The sequence below is a fragment of the Embiotoca jacksoni genome, unplaced genomic scaffold (genome assembly GCF_022577435.1).
Source record: "Embiotoca jacksoni isolate LCO1_2020_lvr unplaced genomic scaffold, fEmbJac1.0.p SCAF_5, whole genome shotgun sequence".
NCBI classification, from domain to species: Eukaryota; Metazoa; Chordata; class Actinopteri; family Embiotocidae; genus Embiotoca; species Embiotoca jacksoni.
The window spans coordinates 3,674,506-3,687,821 of NW_027185403.1; the positions used below are offsets into that span (position 1 = coordinate 3,674,506).

A 13,316-nucleotide genomic window follows, 5' to 3' on the forward strand; every position below is an offset into this window, starting at 1 on the left:
ACTGTATTACATCCAGTGTGGGATTGCAGGTGTTCACTAAGAGGAACAGACTGTATAATGTGTCACAGCAGCACAATGCAGCAGCGCGTCCGCTGAGACTTCTCGACCAGTTTTTCTGTGTCACAGGTGATGAAGCAGCTCCCTGGAGATGTGACACGTCAGCTTACAGCGGTGACAGTACCACTCTGTTTGAGTGCTGCAGTTTGGCCCCTAAGGTAAAAGCTACACAAACGCACACATACACACAGAGAGTATGTCATCACCTGTTCGTGACACCTCGTGCTGATCATCTGTGAAAGTCTAATCTAACTAAGATTTAGTGACATCCTGAGGCTGCAGCAGTATGATGGGTCTGATTCTGCTTCCAGGTCTTATTGATCCAATGTGACTCCACCTCTCCTTTAAACTGTGATTATATGGACATTGGAGAGGATATTGCAACATGACCTCTGAAGACTTATTGTATATTATTGCCGCTAACATATAGCGTTCAAGTGTCGAGACTGTCAAATTACCGCCCGAGTAGCAGATAGTGACTCATCACTGTTAAGTGTTATATTTGAATTTTATCTTGCTGTTTTTATTTTTTATGATCTTCAACTGCTGTGTGTTGAGGGATAAACACGTAGATTTTTTTTTTTTTTTTTTTTTTTTTTCAAAAAACATACACAAAACCAATTTTTTGGGGAAAAACATCTGAAATCTGCATTCATTTTCACCTGTAGATTAGGTGGAATTCTTTGTATCAGCAATAGGCAAAGGCACAAATGTGTCATGTTGCACCTGCATGCTCAGAAGAGTACAGTGTGTAGGATTTAGGAGGATCTATTGGCAGAAGTGGAATAGAATATTTATAATTATGTTTTTAGTATAATCACCTGAAACTAAAAAAAAATTATTGTGTTTTTGTTGCTTTAGAATGAGTCATTCATGTCTGCATAGGGAGTGGGTCCTCTTTCATGGCCCGCCATGTTTACAGTAGCCCAGAAGGAACAAACCAAACATTGGTTCTAGAGAGGGACTTTGGGTTTTTTAAAGAATGTAGATCTTTTTAAACTCTACTGTTCACTTAATTTCAATCTCTAACATCACTGCTCGATGCTACTAAATCTTACGCACTGCTCCTTTAAACTCTGATCCAAAAGACACACAATCCTGATGAAGAAGTAGAAATGAGGACGTAAATGAGGATGTTTTGTTTTTTCAAACTTCAACCATGAGTATTTTATTGTTGAAGAGAAAATGTTTTCATTAGCTTCAACTTTCCAAATTCTTATTGCAGTCCGCATCCTCAGATTTTTTTAATTTGTTGTTTTTATTGTGTCTTGTATGAAAACTCTGGAAGATATGCAATTAAGCAAGATTCTAGGCGTGAAGGTTCATTCTTGGTTGTGGAAACACCCAGAAATAGCACTTCTTGCCTGCTCTGGGAAAAAGTAGGTCGGTCCTCAGTTTAAGAGTTTACATCTTAATTAATATTTTCACCAATGTTTCTCAACAAATTCAACATGTTATGATTAGGGTAATTAAAAATAGGTTGTTGCCAAGTGCAGCGGGTTACGCTGCCTTAATGAGCTACTAACCAATGAATAATATTTTTGAAGGCTCCGAGAGATATGAGCAGTTTTCTTTCTGCTTTGCAAAGAGATACCAGTTCAATTCTGGAGAAACATTTACTTTTGTGCATAAAAATGGTTATATTATATTATATTATATTATATTGTATTATACTATATTATTTTCGTCCTTGATGGATTAGAGATTCTTCATTTGAAATTTAGCAGTCAGTGTCTGGATAAAGCTGCTTATGTTCGGCTACTCTGCCTGCCAGTCGAACACACTGTTCTTATAATTGGAATAAATCAGTCATGGTCTTTACATATCGTTTTCATTTTAATTAGGATTTTGTTGTATATCATGGAGGAGCACTTTCTCAATCAGCCCCAGTTGAAGTAAAAACCCCTTCAGCGTTTTGTTTTTTTTCTAACACAAGGCTTCATATAGCTACAACTTCATATGGATCCAACTACAGTGGCACTATAAGTAGATGACTTAAGATAAATTAAACATGAAAACAAGCTCGCCACGTTGTTCAGCACCCCTGTAAAGACAGGAAAGAGAGACATGCTTATCTAGAGTTCAGCGAAACCCACGCCATGTTGAGTCAAGCAGCCATTTTATCTCTCTTTAGCACATTTAGAGAAGAGTGCACTGTGATGGTGATAGTCTGTTCAACCTGAAGAGCTTATCTCTCAGCCCCGCTCATCACCAGTGCTAATGTAGCCTCAGCAGCCACCTCAACTGCTGTTAAAAAAGCCATTTGAAAGGATTAATACCTTAACGCTCTTTAATTTCACTGCTGACTGTGAGCGCTGCTGCAACTGAGTGGAAGAAGTCAAACAGAGTGGGGTGATAAATGGTATTAATTTTGTGCTGCTTCAATAAACAGATTCATAGATTGCCAGTATGAATTTTATTTTGCACTTAACTGTATAACTGATCTGCAGTACATTTTTGAGTCAGTGTAACAATATAGCTCGAGCCTGATCTTTATGTCAAAGTGTTTGAGTGAAAATTCTATTTTAAATAGTGTTTTAATCCAACTATAGTCACTGAAATTGGTCTCCGTACAAGTTGGACAGGATGAGCTGCATGCATTAATCAGCTGGTGCGAACAGGGTCCGGACAAATGACTCTACAGTGACTCACCATTTGTGATTAGTTGGCCAATCGGACCATCTCGTCCTTCCCCTGACTACAGATCAACATCCACAAGGGGGCAGAATGCAATTCAATTACAGCTTAAATGTCACACTAGCCCAATAACTCCCTCAAGCGCTGCAGGCGAGGAATGGAAGATGCAGCTGCAGGCCTGATGGCTGCATCCATCAGCTTGGTTACAGCAGTCTTTACAGAAGGAATAATGATTCACGATAAAAATCAATGCCAAAATGATCCAAGCCAAGTGCGTGAGAGCCACATGAATGTATCCTGAAAAGACAGCGATTCAATTCAGTCTAAGATTTGCAGACTGAACTTCAGAGGGTTTGCAGCCACAGGTGTGGTGAGCATATTTATGTTCTTCAAGGAAATTAAAGCCATTCTTCAGTTTAAAAACACTAAAGTGTGATCCATTTTTACAGCTAAATTGCTTTCAGTAATTGGGTTGGCATAAAAGTTAATTAAATTGTTACCTAAAACACAATTAAGTTACTAATCAAGCTGTTTTTGTGTCATGATTTTACTCTTATAAGGACGGTAATTCCTTTAAAAGTCTTAAGCACGAAAGAATTGGGGTTACTAACAAGAGAGGCTTCACAATAGCAGTCTTCAGTGCCATGGTGAAGAGACCAGTGAGGGAAATAGCCGCTACTTCATCCTGTATATTCAACCAGATAACCTTTTTAAAAGCATCTGGGATGGGATCCAGTAAAGCTGTTGCAGGCTTTAAGCTGCATTACTTCTTTCCTTAGTATTTCCTCTCTCAGCAGCAGCAAAGTGGCTCAAAGTATTTTCCTGCCGAAGCAAAAGGCCTCCAGGCAGAGGCTTACACACATCGTCATTTACAGTATAAGCTGGTTATTCAACCTGATTTTTGTTCGCCGTCTCTGAAGGACAGTGCAGATTCATTGTAGTTTAATAGAGCGAAGGTGACAGGGAAGTGATGTGGCATTTCAAGGTTCAAGGATACTATTCATTATTGTATTTTTCTGGTACTTTTGATTGATTTAATTTGAAGGCAAGACTTTAATACTTAGCACTTTTAACTACAAAGTAAAAAGCAATCTGGAACTACAGCTCAGTCTCTGTGTCTATCTGTGTTTCTGATTTTCTCTTAGCTATCTTCCTCTTGGATTAGCGTTAACCTGTTAAAATTGAGCAAAAAGCACAAAACAAACAGTACAGCCGATGGGAATCACATTATCTAAATTTTAACCTGATGATGGCCCAATAACAGAAAGATTAAGGGCTCATCAAATTGCATTTCATCCCGATGGGGGCACAAATGTTTCTGCTAAATTTCATTGCAATCCATCCATCAATATTCGCTGCGATATTTCAGTCTGTGTTTTAAACAAAACTTCAAATTGCAGCTGACTGATGTGACTGCAGTTGATCAGACTTTATGCTTTGAACTCATCCTGCATGACCCAAAAACTCAGCAAGATTAAAATGTAATTGATATATTAAAATAAGCTGGAAAACTGCAAGCCAAAAGCTGAGATAAAATTTGGATTGATGTCAGTGTGGGGATTTCATATTGACCTAAAAAATTGTCTGCATTTCTGGGACTGATCTTGATCAATATACTACTACTTGTATCACTATTTTATGTTATTGGCAATATAGATAGAGACAGGAGATTTGAAAGTGTTATTAATAGCTAATTTGAGCTGTTGACAAAAATAAAATGAATTTGGTCCAGATTCTAAAAACATATCAACTCTATACTTTGTCTGGCTGGATCTTTTATTTGCCTTTTAATCACCAACAGCCAAAATGTACATTTATACTGCTATAGTCTTTCAAAGCATGAAACGTGTTCGGAGGGAGTGTCGATGAAATCTTTGTAGGTCACTCTGATAAAGATATAAATAATCGAACAAAAAAAACAAAAACTCCTGCTCTTTGTAATTGACACAGATTTTGACAGTGGCAGGAATCCGGACGGCTGGTTGAATTAGTGAGTCATTGTTTGGACTGGATGTGCTATAAAACAGAAAACCAGTGCAACTTGCTCATAATCGAAGAGGCAGGCTTCTTGTCACTGTTGCTTAGCAACCGTGGGAGCTACGGAGCCAAATCCCCGTGGTGGCGAGCTGATGTTGAATTAGGTGGAGTGGGGGAAAGAAAGGAAATCTTTGGGAGAGATGTGCAGTGGGCGCAGGAGGAGGCGAACATATTCAGGTGTTCCTTTTCTTATTTTTGGATGTGCTGAATCTTGACCTCCTCTGTAACACAAGCTTCTCTGTGTTTTTTGTATGGTTCTGGCTGTTGAGAATATAAGACTTAAAGATTTAAAGAAACAGGGAAACAACACGTCCTGCTGCACGGCTCGTACACGAAGCCCACCGACTCTTTGTTTTCAGGAGAAGCATAAATCTCATTTCCCTCTAATCCCCACAACAGTGAAAACATTTTAATTTCAAGGGAATATAAATAGTAGGAGAGTCTCCTGGATCAAACCCAACGACGAATGTGAGATCATATCAAAATTAGGGAGTCATAACTAAGGAATTTCTCTCTAGGACATTGCGAAAAGACCGCTGTAGAAATACACACATCAGCCAGCTGGAGTGTATCTGCAGTTCTCTCAGGCAACTGCAGCGGTGCTGCTGCTGTACAAATGCCGTCTCCAGTGTGATTTGCATTTCAACTGCAGTGAGAATGAGAACACACTTTGATTTACCGTATGCACAGCAGAAGGGCGGCAGAGATGGCATTGTTGCCGTTCTCCTCGTTGTAATTTGAATGTACACTGCTGTTTAGGTTACAGAGGCTCCGTGCTGGAGCAGATTCATGACAGCAGAGTGACACAGTGATGAGGAATATAAAGGAAACTGTGAGCTGGAGTAAATCACCCCGGATTAGATCTTCTGCTGAGTATGTCTCCAGACAATAATCACATAATGACACACTGACAGATTCTAGAGTCAGTTTACAACTGTTTGATCCCATTGTTGTGGTCAGAATCTCTCCAGGTCTGTTGCTGCAAAATTACTTTACTTATGCGTTTATTTATAACACATTTATGAAATAATTTTTTCTAAGATTTAAACTCTTTGATGGACTGGATTGACTGTTTCATTTAAGTTTGTGAGCTGGTCAACAAATAGAGGTGCTTAACAGATCCCTGACATCTGTTTTGCAAATTTCAGAAACACCCCTGCATGCTATGTTGTGGAGCAGGCTGACCAGGAAATGAGAACATTTTCACTATAATGTTTATTTAACAGATGATGTTAAATCTACAGCCACCTAATCTGTCAAAGCGTCCAGGTAGAGGAATTATTGACACTATTTTTTTTTTTTTTTTACCTTGCACATCATATGTTGCTGTATTTATAATGTGCAGGGGCAACAATCCCAGTGCAGCATCTTAAAACCACTGTGCTCACATAAGAGTAGTAGAATTTCCCTTTATTGTAGCATAAAAAGTAACTTGCAAGCAAGATATAAATCAGAATACTGTTGTATTTTTTCAGATTTGAGTGGAATGCAGATCCTGTACTTGTCTTGCATTGCAGGTAAAACACTTTTGTGTTGCCAGTTTCTTTCTGCTTATGTAGAAAGACTATATACCTATAAATGTTAAAAAAATAAATAACCCATACATTAAAGCATACAGAAATGAAGATAACGGAAAACAGTAATTTATTAGTGGAATTATCAACAACTCTGTAGGTTTATGTGAAGATGCCAGACCATTTTTTTTTTTGCCTTCTTATTTCTTTCAACAGCCAGATTCCCCAAAACATTTCTATATTTTTTTATTGGTTGTTTCAGTTAAATATTCTTTGCACTATAATTCTGATTTAAGAATAATATAAATGCAATCTGACTATATACTTCCGGTGTTTTAGAGAATATATCTAACGATGCAACATTCATAGTACTGAAATAGCGATTTATTGTTGTATGGATATTTTACCAAAAGCATTACCATGTATTTCCCATTACTTACAGCTGCATAGTGAATATGAATAGAATGTGTTTTATGTTTTTATACCCTAATTCTACTGACAGAATCGTCGTTATAGTGGTGTGCAGTGCAAAGTAAGAGCTATGTGGAGACTTTTTGTGCATGTTTTATTTTTTATAAATATAGCCAGCAATATTTTTTTTAATATTTTACATTATATGTCTGGCCCTATTTTGATGTAGATTATTTCGTCAAATTATGTAGTTTTTTTTTGTTTTTTTTGCTGACGTTGCAATCCCTGTTAATACATTAATAACTACATTTTATGCAAAAACATGATTCAATTGTGAGAAAGCCCACTCCCAAACTGTGAACAACAACTACCGCAGAGTGTGTGGGGAGGGGGGGGAGGGAAGGTGTTCATAACAACCAACAATTTGTTGGCCAATTTTAAAAACACACACGTGTCTTGAACACCGCTGTCCATGTCGATTCAAATCCACCACTTAGGGATTTTAATTTTTTTTTTAGGTAATATTATAAGTCAAATTCGTATGGTTTATTTCACACACCCGGCCGCGGTGAAAACGACGGCTATTTTGCTCGGGGAACCCCCTACCGCTGCGGCTGGACGTGGTACGGTCCAAAACGTGAACCGGCACCGTCCCCCTCCCCTCAGTTTATGGTAAGTCCGTGTTCACTTCTGCCGTACCGAGGGCGTCTGTCGGCTTCACTCCGCCGTGCGAACCGGGATGCTGGGGAGATCCGCGGAGCGCCGGGGCTCCTGAGCAATGGTCCTGTCACTACCAGGAAGCGAAAGTTGGTTATTCCTCGTCTGCGCCTCTCTTTAGCGGTATTACACGCAGCAGTCCGTTCCGCATGAGAGAGGCTCTTCTGCTGAATTTCAGCCGGTTTTTTTTCTTTTTATTATTTTTTTAATTTTAATTTTTTTTTAATTCTTTGACGGTCGAGAGGCAGCAGCCACAGGGAGCAGAACTAAGAAGCCGCGGCCGCTTTGACAGGTGCCGTCGCCCGGCTGCGCGTGGAGAAGATGCCGCCCGTCCAGAGAACGATGTCTGATCTCCGTACCCGGTCGGAGGGTATGTAGGAACAATTTTAATCTGTTTTACGTGTGGTGGTGGGGGGGGGGGGGGGGACCCTTCTGAAAACCCTGCCCACCCTTCTACGGATATTTCCTCGTTACTGCATGAAGGCCGGCCGGCAGCTCTCTGGAAGTAACTCGCTAGCTAAGGCTGTGATTACCGGTGCCCGAACGGGCGTCAAGGAAACCCCGGGAGGGGAGGGAGGGGTGGGGGGGCTCGAAAGTTTTCCAAAGGGAGGTGTCCAAGAAAATAACTCATTCACGTTAAAAATGTAACTTATTTTGATCACAAACTTAAACCCAAAAGTAATTTCCACATCTGCAGATAAACACAAGGGAGGGTTTCCCCAAACAAAGGCTTAATCAAATTGGTGTCTGTAGTTGAATTGAAATTCATATAGGGCGGGGGTGGGGGGGCACCTGACCCAGACAAACCCATCCAGACAGGGACGGCCAGGTACAAGGTAACACCCTCCCGTAAAGCAGGTGAGGTTGGAGCTCACTGACAGAAGCCACAAGGCTGGCAGCAAGCGCAAGTGTGCAGCAAATGGCATCTACACCAGTGTCTGGTCTAATAATACAGCCATTGTAATTCGTCTGGGACTTCCACTCCTTCACTGCACCAGTAACTTTCCACTGCATCTCTATCGGTGTCAGTCGGGGAAAGAGGATGCGGATACACATTATTCCACCGCTTTGAATGCTTATTAGAGGATCTGTTTACTTTAGGACTCCCGAGAGCTACAGAGTAGATTTGGAGTTTAAGGTGTGTTTGTTTATCTGGGTTGGCACCTATCACTGGGCACGTTACTCCCCGGCTGCAGGCACACAGTCTTGCAGGCTGTCTTCCTGAAGTCTTTAAATCCCTCCCATCTCTGTTTTGTAGCTGTCCCTGACCTTCGACCTCTTGGGAATGGGGCAGTATTTATCTGCAGGGATCAATAACACACCCCATTATTTATGATGCCTTCTGCAGTTTCTGTTTCCCATCGCAGTGAGTGTGACAGCGCTGTTGTGGTACGGTTTTGGATGGCTTTGGTTTGATTTACAACGGTGGGTCCAGAAGGATATCTCAGTCTGACTTATTGCTGTTGTGTGTGTATATAATATGGCCACCACAGCGAGCAGCCTGGTCTCTGAAAGTGGATTCGACTCTCATTTGTTTTTTTTCATATACTTTGAGGTAAGTTGTTGCATAACTCAAATTGTAGGGGATTAGGGGCGATTAAGACTTGAAAATGTCTCTCCGGTAATGCACAGTTTGCTGTGTGATATACCAGTAGTGTTGTGGTATGCCGTCAATTAGTACGAGTTCATACAGGAAGTATTTCTGAACTGCGTCCTTTATTCCAGCTGATAAGGACTGCAGAGAGGGAAATGCATTTTTAAAGAGACATGCAACTTCATTTAAAAATTCAGTATTTGTGAACATGGAGGAGTTCCTGCGAGCTGCAGCAGACGAGTAAAAGACCAACTTGTCTGCTTGTTTGTATTGGAAAAACAGCTGCTTAAAAAAATCTTTCACCAGTGTTCCCATTAATATCATATTTGTGCCTATCAAACCTTGGATTCTATTTCTAATTATAAAAACATATGCATACATTTTCCCTTATCTTAGCTGTAATTCATGGCTTTTGTTTAAATGTGATGTCCATTACTTCTGAATAGCAAAAGTTACTTTCCAAGCTTGTGTGTAGAGATGAAATAAATGCTAAAATTCTCAAAATCCATCTTCTTAAGTGTAAATAATTTCAAACCTCAACAGTAAGACACTTAATACCTTTTGGTTGTGGACTGTTGGTCAGGACAAAGCAAGACATTTTAGGCTGCACCTTGACGTCAGGGAATACTAGTCAACATTTTTCACCATAATCTGACATTTTTAAGACAAAACAACTAATCAATTGATCAAGAAAGTATCCAGCCATCTATCAATCCAGCCGTCCGTCCGTCCATCCATCAATCATCTATACCCGCTGTATCCTGAACAGGGTCACGGGGAACTGGAGCCGATCCCAGCTCACTTTTGGGTGAACCCAGAACTTTCTTGCTGTGAAGCGACAGTGCTAACCAATGCACCACTGTGCTTGCCCATCAAGAAACTAATCAATAATAATAATAAAAAAATTAATTTGCAACCGTAGTTTTGTGTAAAACAAAAAGCTATTTGATGGGTAAAAAGTGTCACTGTCAGCATTTCACAGAAAAGCCTTCAGGGATTTACCTTCTGTGGGAGCACTAAGAAAATAACATGTTCACTCAGATTCAGCCGCATTATTTAAATATTATTATGTGGACAGTAGACGGGTCATGATATTGCAGCAGAAAATACTGGGACTAATATTGGCCTGATCATTTCTAAGTGTATTTCTGAAAATGTTTAATATTCAGCATCTCTCTCTCTCTCTACCATCCAGATATTAAACTACCCAGTAAGTTATCCGTTATTTTGAGTTAACTAATACACGAGATAGTTCCAGTACAAACCTCAAATTGTGTCCTGCCGTGAATATCCATCATACCTTCAAATATATATCCACATTCCCAACAGGTGGCCTCGATGTCACCAGTCAAAACACAATAGACAATTTCACGTGACTGAACACGTTATGCTGTAGTATAATGGTGTTTCTGATTCATGGCTCTGAATGGACAGCTGTGATAAGTAATATTGAATTCATATATGAGGGTGGAGATTCAGTGGTTTAACTTTAAAACTTAAAAATCATCCAAATAAAAGTGTTTGAGTTTAACCAATGCCTGTGCAGTTAACTTGAGCGTCTCCTGAAATTCATATATTATTCATAAGAAAATTGTGAGCAGGATGCATCTCGAACTGGAGAATTAATGTTTCCTAGTTGAAAGTAAAAATACTCCACAATAGAAATGATGCTGTTGTTGCACTGAAGCATCATGCAAGGAGAAATCTAAATCATTAAATACTAATGTAGATTCTGTATACAACTGTTGACCAATGCGGGTGCTGCGGTCACAAGAGCGAACACATGAATTATGCAGCAGCTATTGCTGTCACCCTCACACCACCTTTTTAGTTTACAAAGAGCAAACACTTTAGCTTTTCACTTCACTTGGCTCTAAGTGTACACTCTTATCCAGCTGCTTCACCTACAACAGCTTCAGGATCGCTTTTCAAGCATCTTCCGGCGTGTCGGATTTGATCACCTCCTGCGCGCTCAGGTTAATGACCTGCCGCTGCTATGTTTCAGCCTCGTGGCTTCACATCTACTTCCATATATTCTCAATCACACGACTGTTCTGCAACATTTATTTTGGCTGTTTTTAATAGCGCCTGAGCTCCTTCCCCACCATCCCCACCCTCCCCGCCCTCTCCACCCTCCCCACCCTTCAGTTTTATATTTTAATCACCACAGTGCATCAGGCAGGCTTCCATCTAGAAAAGGGCTGCCCTCTGCCAGGCTTACCACCTAATCCATCAGCGGCCTGTCCGTCAGCTCTCCATGCTGCACACTCCCCGGTCTTGGCCACCACGTGCCGCTGCGCTCCTTGTCACTCTTCACCGCTGTGCTGTGGAAAGATCAGGCGTCACTGCCAGCCTGTGCCTAAACGCGTTGCCAAAATATCCTTATCTGGGATACTGGGGATGCAGGTGACGTCAGCAGCTACCAGCATGTTTAATGTGCGATCCCGCTGTGACTGACGGGCACCTTTGCATCTCTCCAGAACAAATTTCCATGATGGCAGGAAGGTGCTTAATACCTGCCTCCACTGTTGAGATGGGAAAGCTGATTGACAGAAGCCACACAAGTTAAGGCTAGACAGATGGCAACACGCATCCTGTTTGCCATCTTAGCTTGCATGCTTATCTGCACACAGGCCAAATCTCCTCTCACAATTGACACTGAAGGTGGAGATAGACAGGTAAGCCCATGCTGTGAGGATGAATCTATCAAAGGACCGAAGGCTTGTCTTTTTGTGTCAGCTGAGACGCATGATTTGCGCTCTCCAGCTCTGATTGCCTCGATACTAGTTTACAGAGATGCTAAGTAGTCTGCTTCTTCTATGAGCATTATATCTCCACCTTTCTCCCATTCTCAAGGTTTTTTTTTTTCGTTTTTTTTTTTTTCCCAAGCGTAAGTGAAGCAGGATGTTCCCCCTGTAGCATTTTAATAACACCAGCTAAGCCTCAGTCTGTCTGAATAGCGGTAACAGCACGGGGAGGGAGACTGGAGGAGGATAGACTGCTCCCTTCTGAAGGGATCGAGAGCTGCCCATGTGCCTGGCGGATCACTGGCTGATAATAATGTGGCACAAAAGCCCAACACGCCACCAAATCCCCTGTCTGGGGCCACTGGTGTGTCATATCAAGTCCCCTCGGGCCTCTCTACTCTATGTGCCGGCATGGGACATCTCCTCTCCTCTATTTTCCACTTCATGTCCTGCCTCCATTACTAACCTGCAGCCAGTCTAATATGTGTTTCTTCAGATACTCAATTTCTACCCACCTCAATGGTTCTTCTCTGTCTGCAAGGCAAAGTGGATGTGGCAGGTCACCGCGAGAAGAGGGGGAGATGTGGAAAACGCTCGTGTGCACGTGTTCCCACTAAGACGGATGCAGAGACAAAGAATCGACAGTTCATCTGATGCGGAGACACTGAGCCTATTCTGATGCACGCTCGCGCTTATTGTTACATGGACATCGGACAAGGAAGACCTATGAGCATGTGGGAGACATTTGCAGAGAGGGAGTCGTCAAGGAGAAATTGCAGCGTCTTTCAAGGGCTTCAACTGATGGCTATTTTCATCATTTTTTTTTTTTTTTTTAAATGAATTTGTAAATTGATAGATTAATTAAAAGTTCAGAAAGCCCAAGGAGACTTGTCCAACTAACAGTCCAAAAACCAAAAATGTTCAATTTAATGTAATAATAACACAGAAAAACAGCTCTTAAAAATCTGGACCCTAAAAATATCTGTGATATTTGCTTGATTAAACAACTGTAATTTGATTATCAGAATTCCTTTCCAAAAAAACAACAACAACAACAACAACCTCATGTTTCTGCTCTTACAAAGTTTATTGCTCTACTTGATGAATACATTATTCTCCGTGCTTCTGCATGGAGTCTAAAAAATTAGTCAAATATTTCTGCCCTGCGGTTCTTTTTTTTTTTTTTTCTGTGAAAGCTATCGATATCTCGCTCTGTGCAACACAGTGATCCAGTCATCTTTCTTCTTTTTTTATATTAAACAGATTTGTCATGTGAATGCGATGGCATTTATTCAGCACGAAAAGCGAATACGCGCAGAAAAGTATGAATCCGCTTGTTGCTAGGTTAATAACCAGGACAAACCTATGAGCAAAATATTACACCAGCTAATATTTGAAATAAAACTCGAGACTAATTGTGTTGCCCTAAACTCTGATACCGTAATGTCTTAATGTCCTGAATGGCTGACTGAGTCCCCGAACTATCTTATCTATCTTCTGGAGTTAATTCAATCCTCTGATCTGCAGGTTATCTGGAGATCTTCAGCGACGTTGCAAAGATTGAATCTTATTTACGAACCACTGAAAGGCTGAATTACAAAT

The 13,316-nt window shown here is 40.8% G+C and overlaps 1 protein-coding gene across 2 annotated transcripts in view; it reads left to right on the forward strand.

The window, feature by feature from the left end:
- Positions 1 to 7,344: 7,344 nt before the first annotated feature.
- The window catches only part of atp8a1 (ATPase phospholipid transporting 8A1), a 103,599-nt gene continuing 97,627 nt past the window's right edge, over positions 7,345 to 13,316 (forward strand). For both annotated transcript variants that reach the window (XM_069171912.1, XM_069171913.1), the window contains exon 1: positions 7,345 to 7,743. In XM_069171912.1, coding sequence (XP_069028013.1) covers positions 7,695 to 7,743 — 49 coding nt within the window. In that variant the 5' untranslated portion in view covers positions 7,345 to 7,694. The remainder of the gene's footprint in view (positions 7,744 to 13,316) is intronic.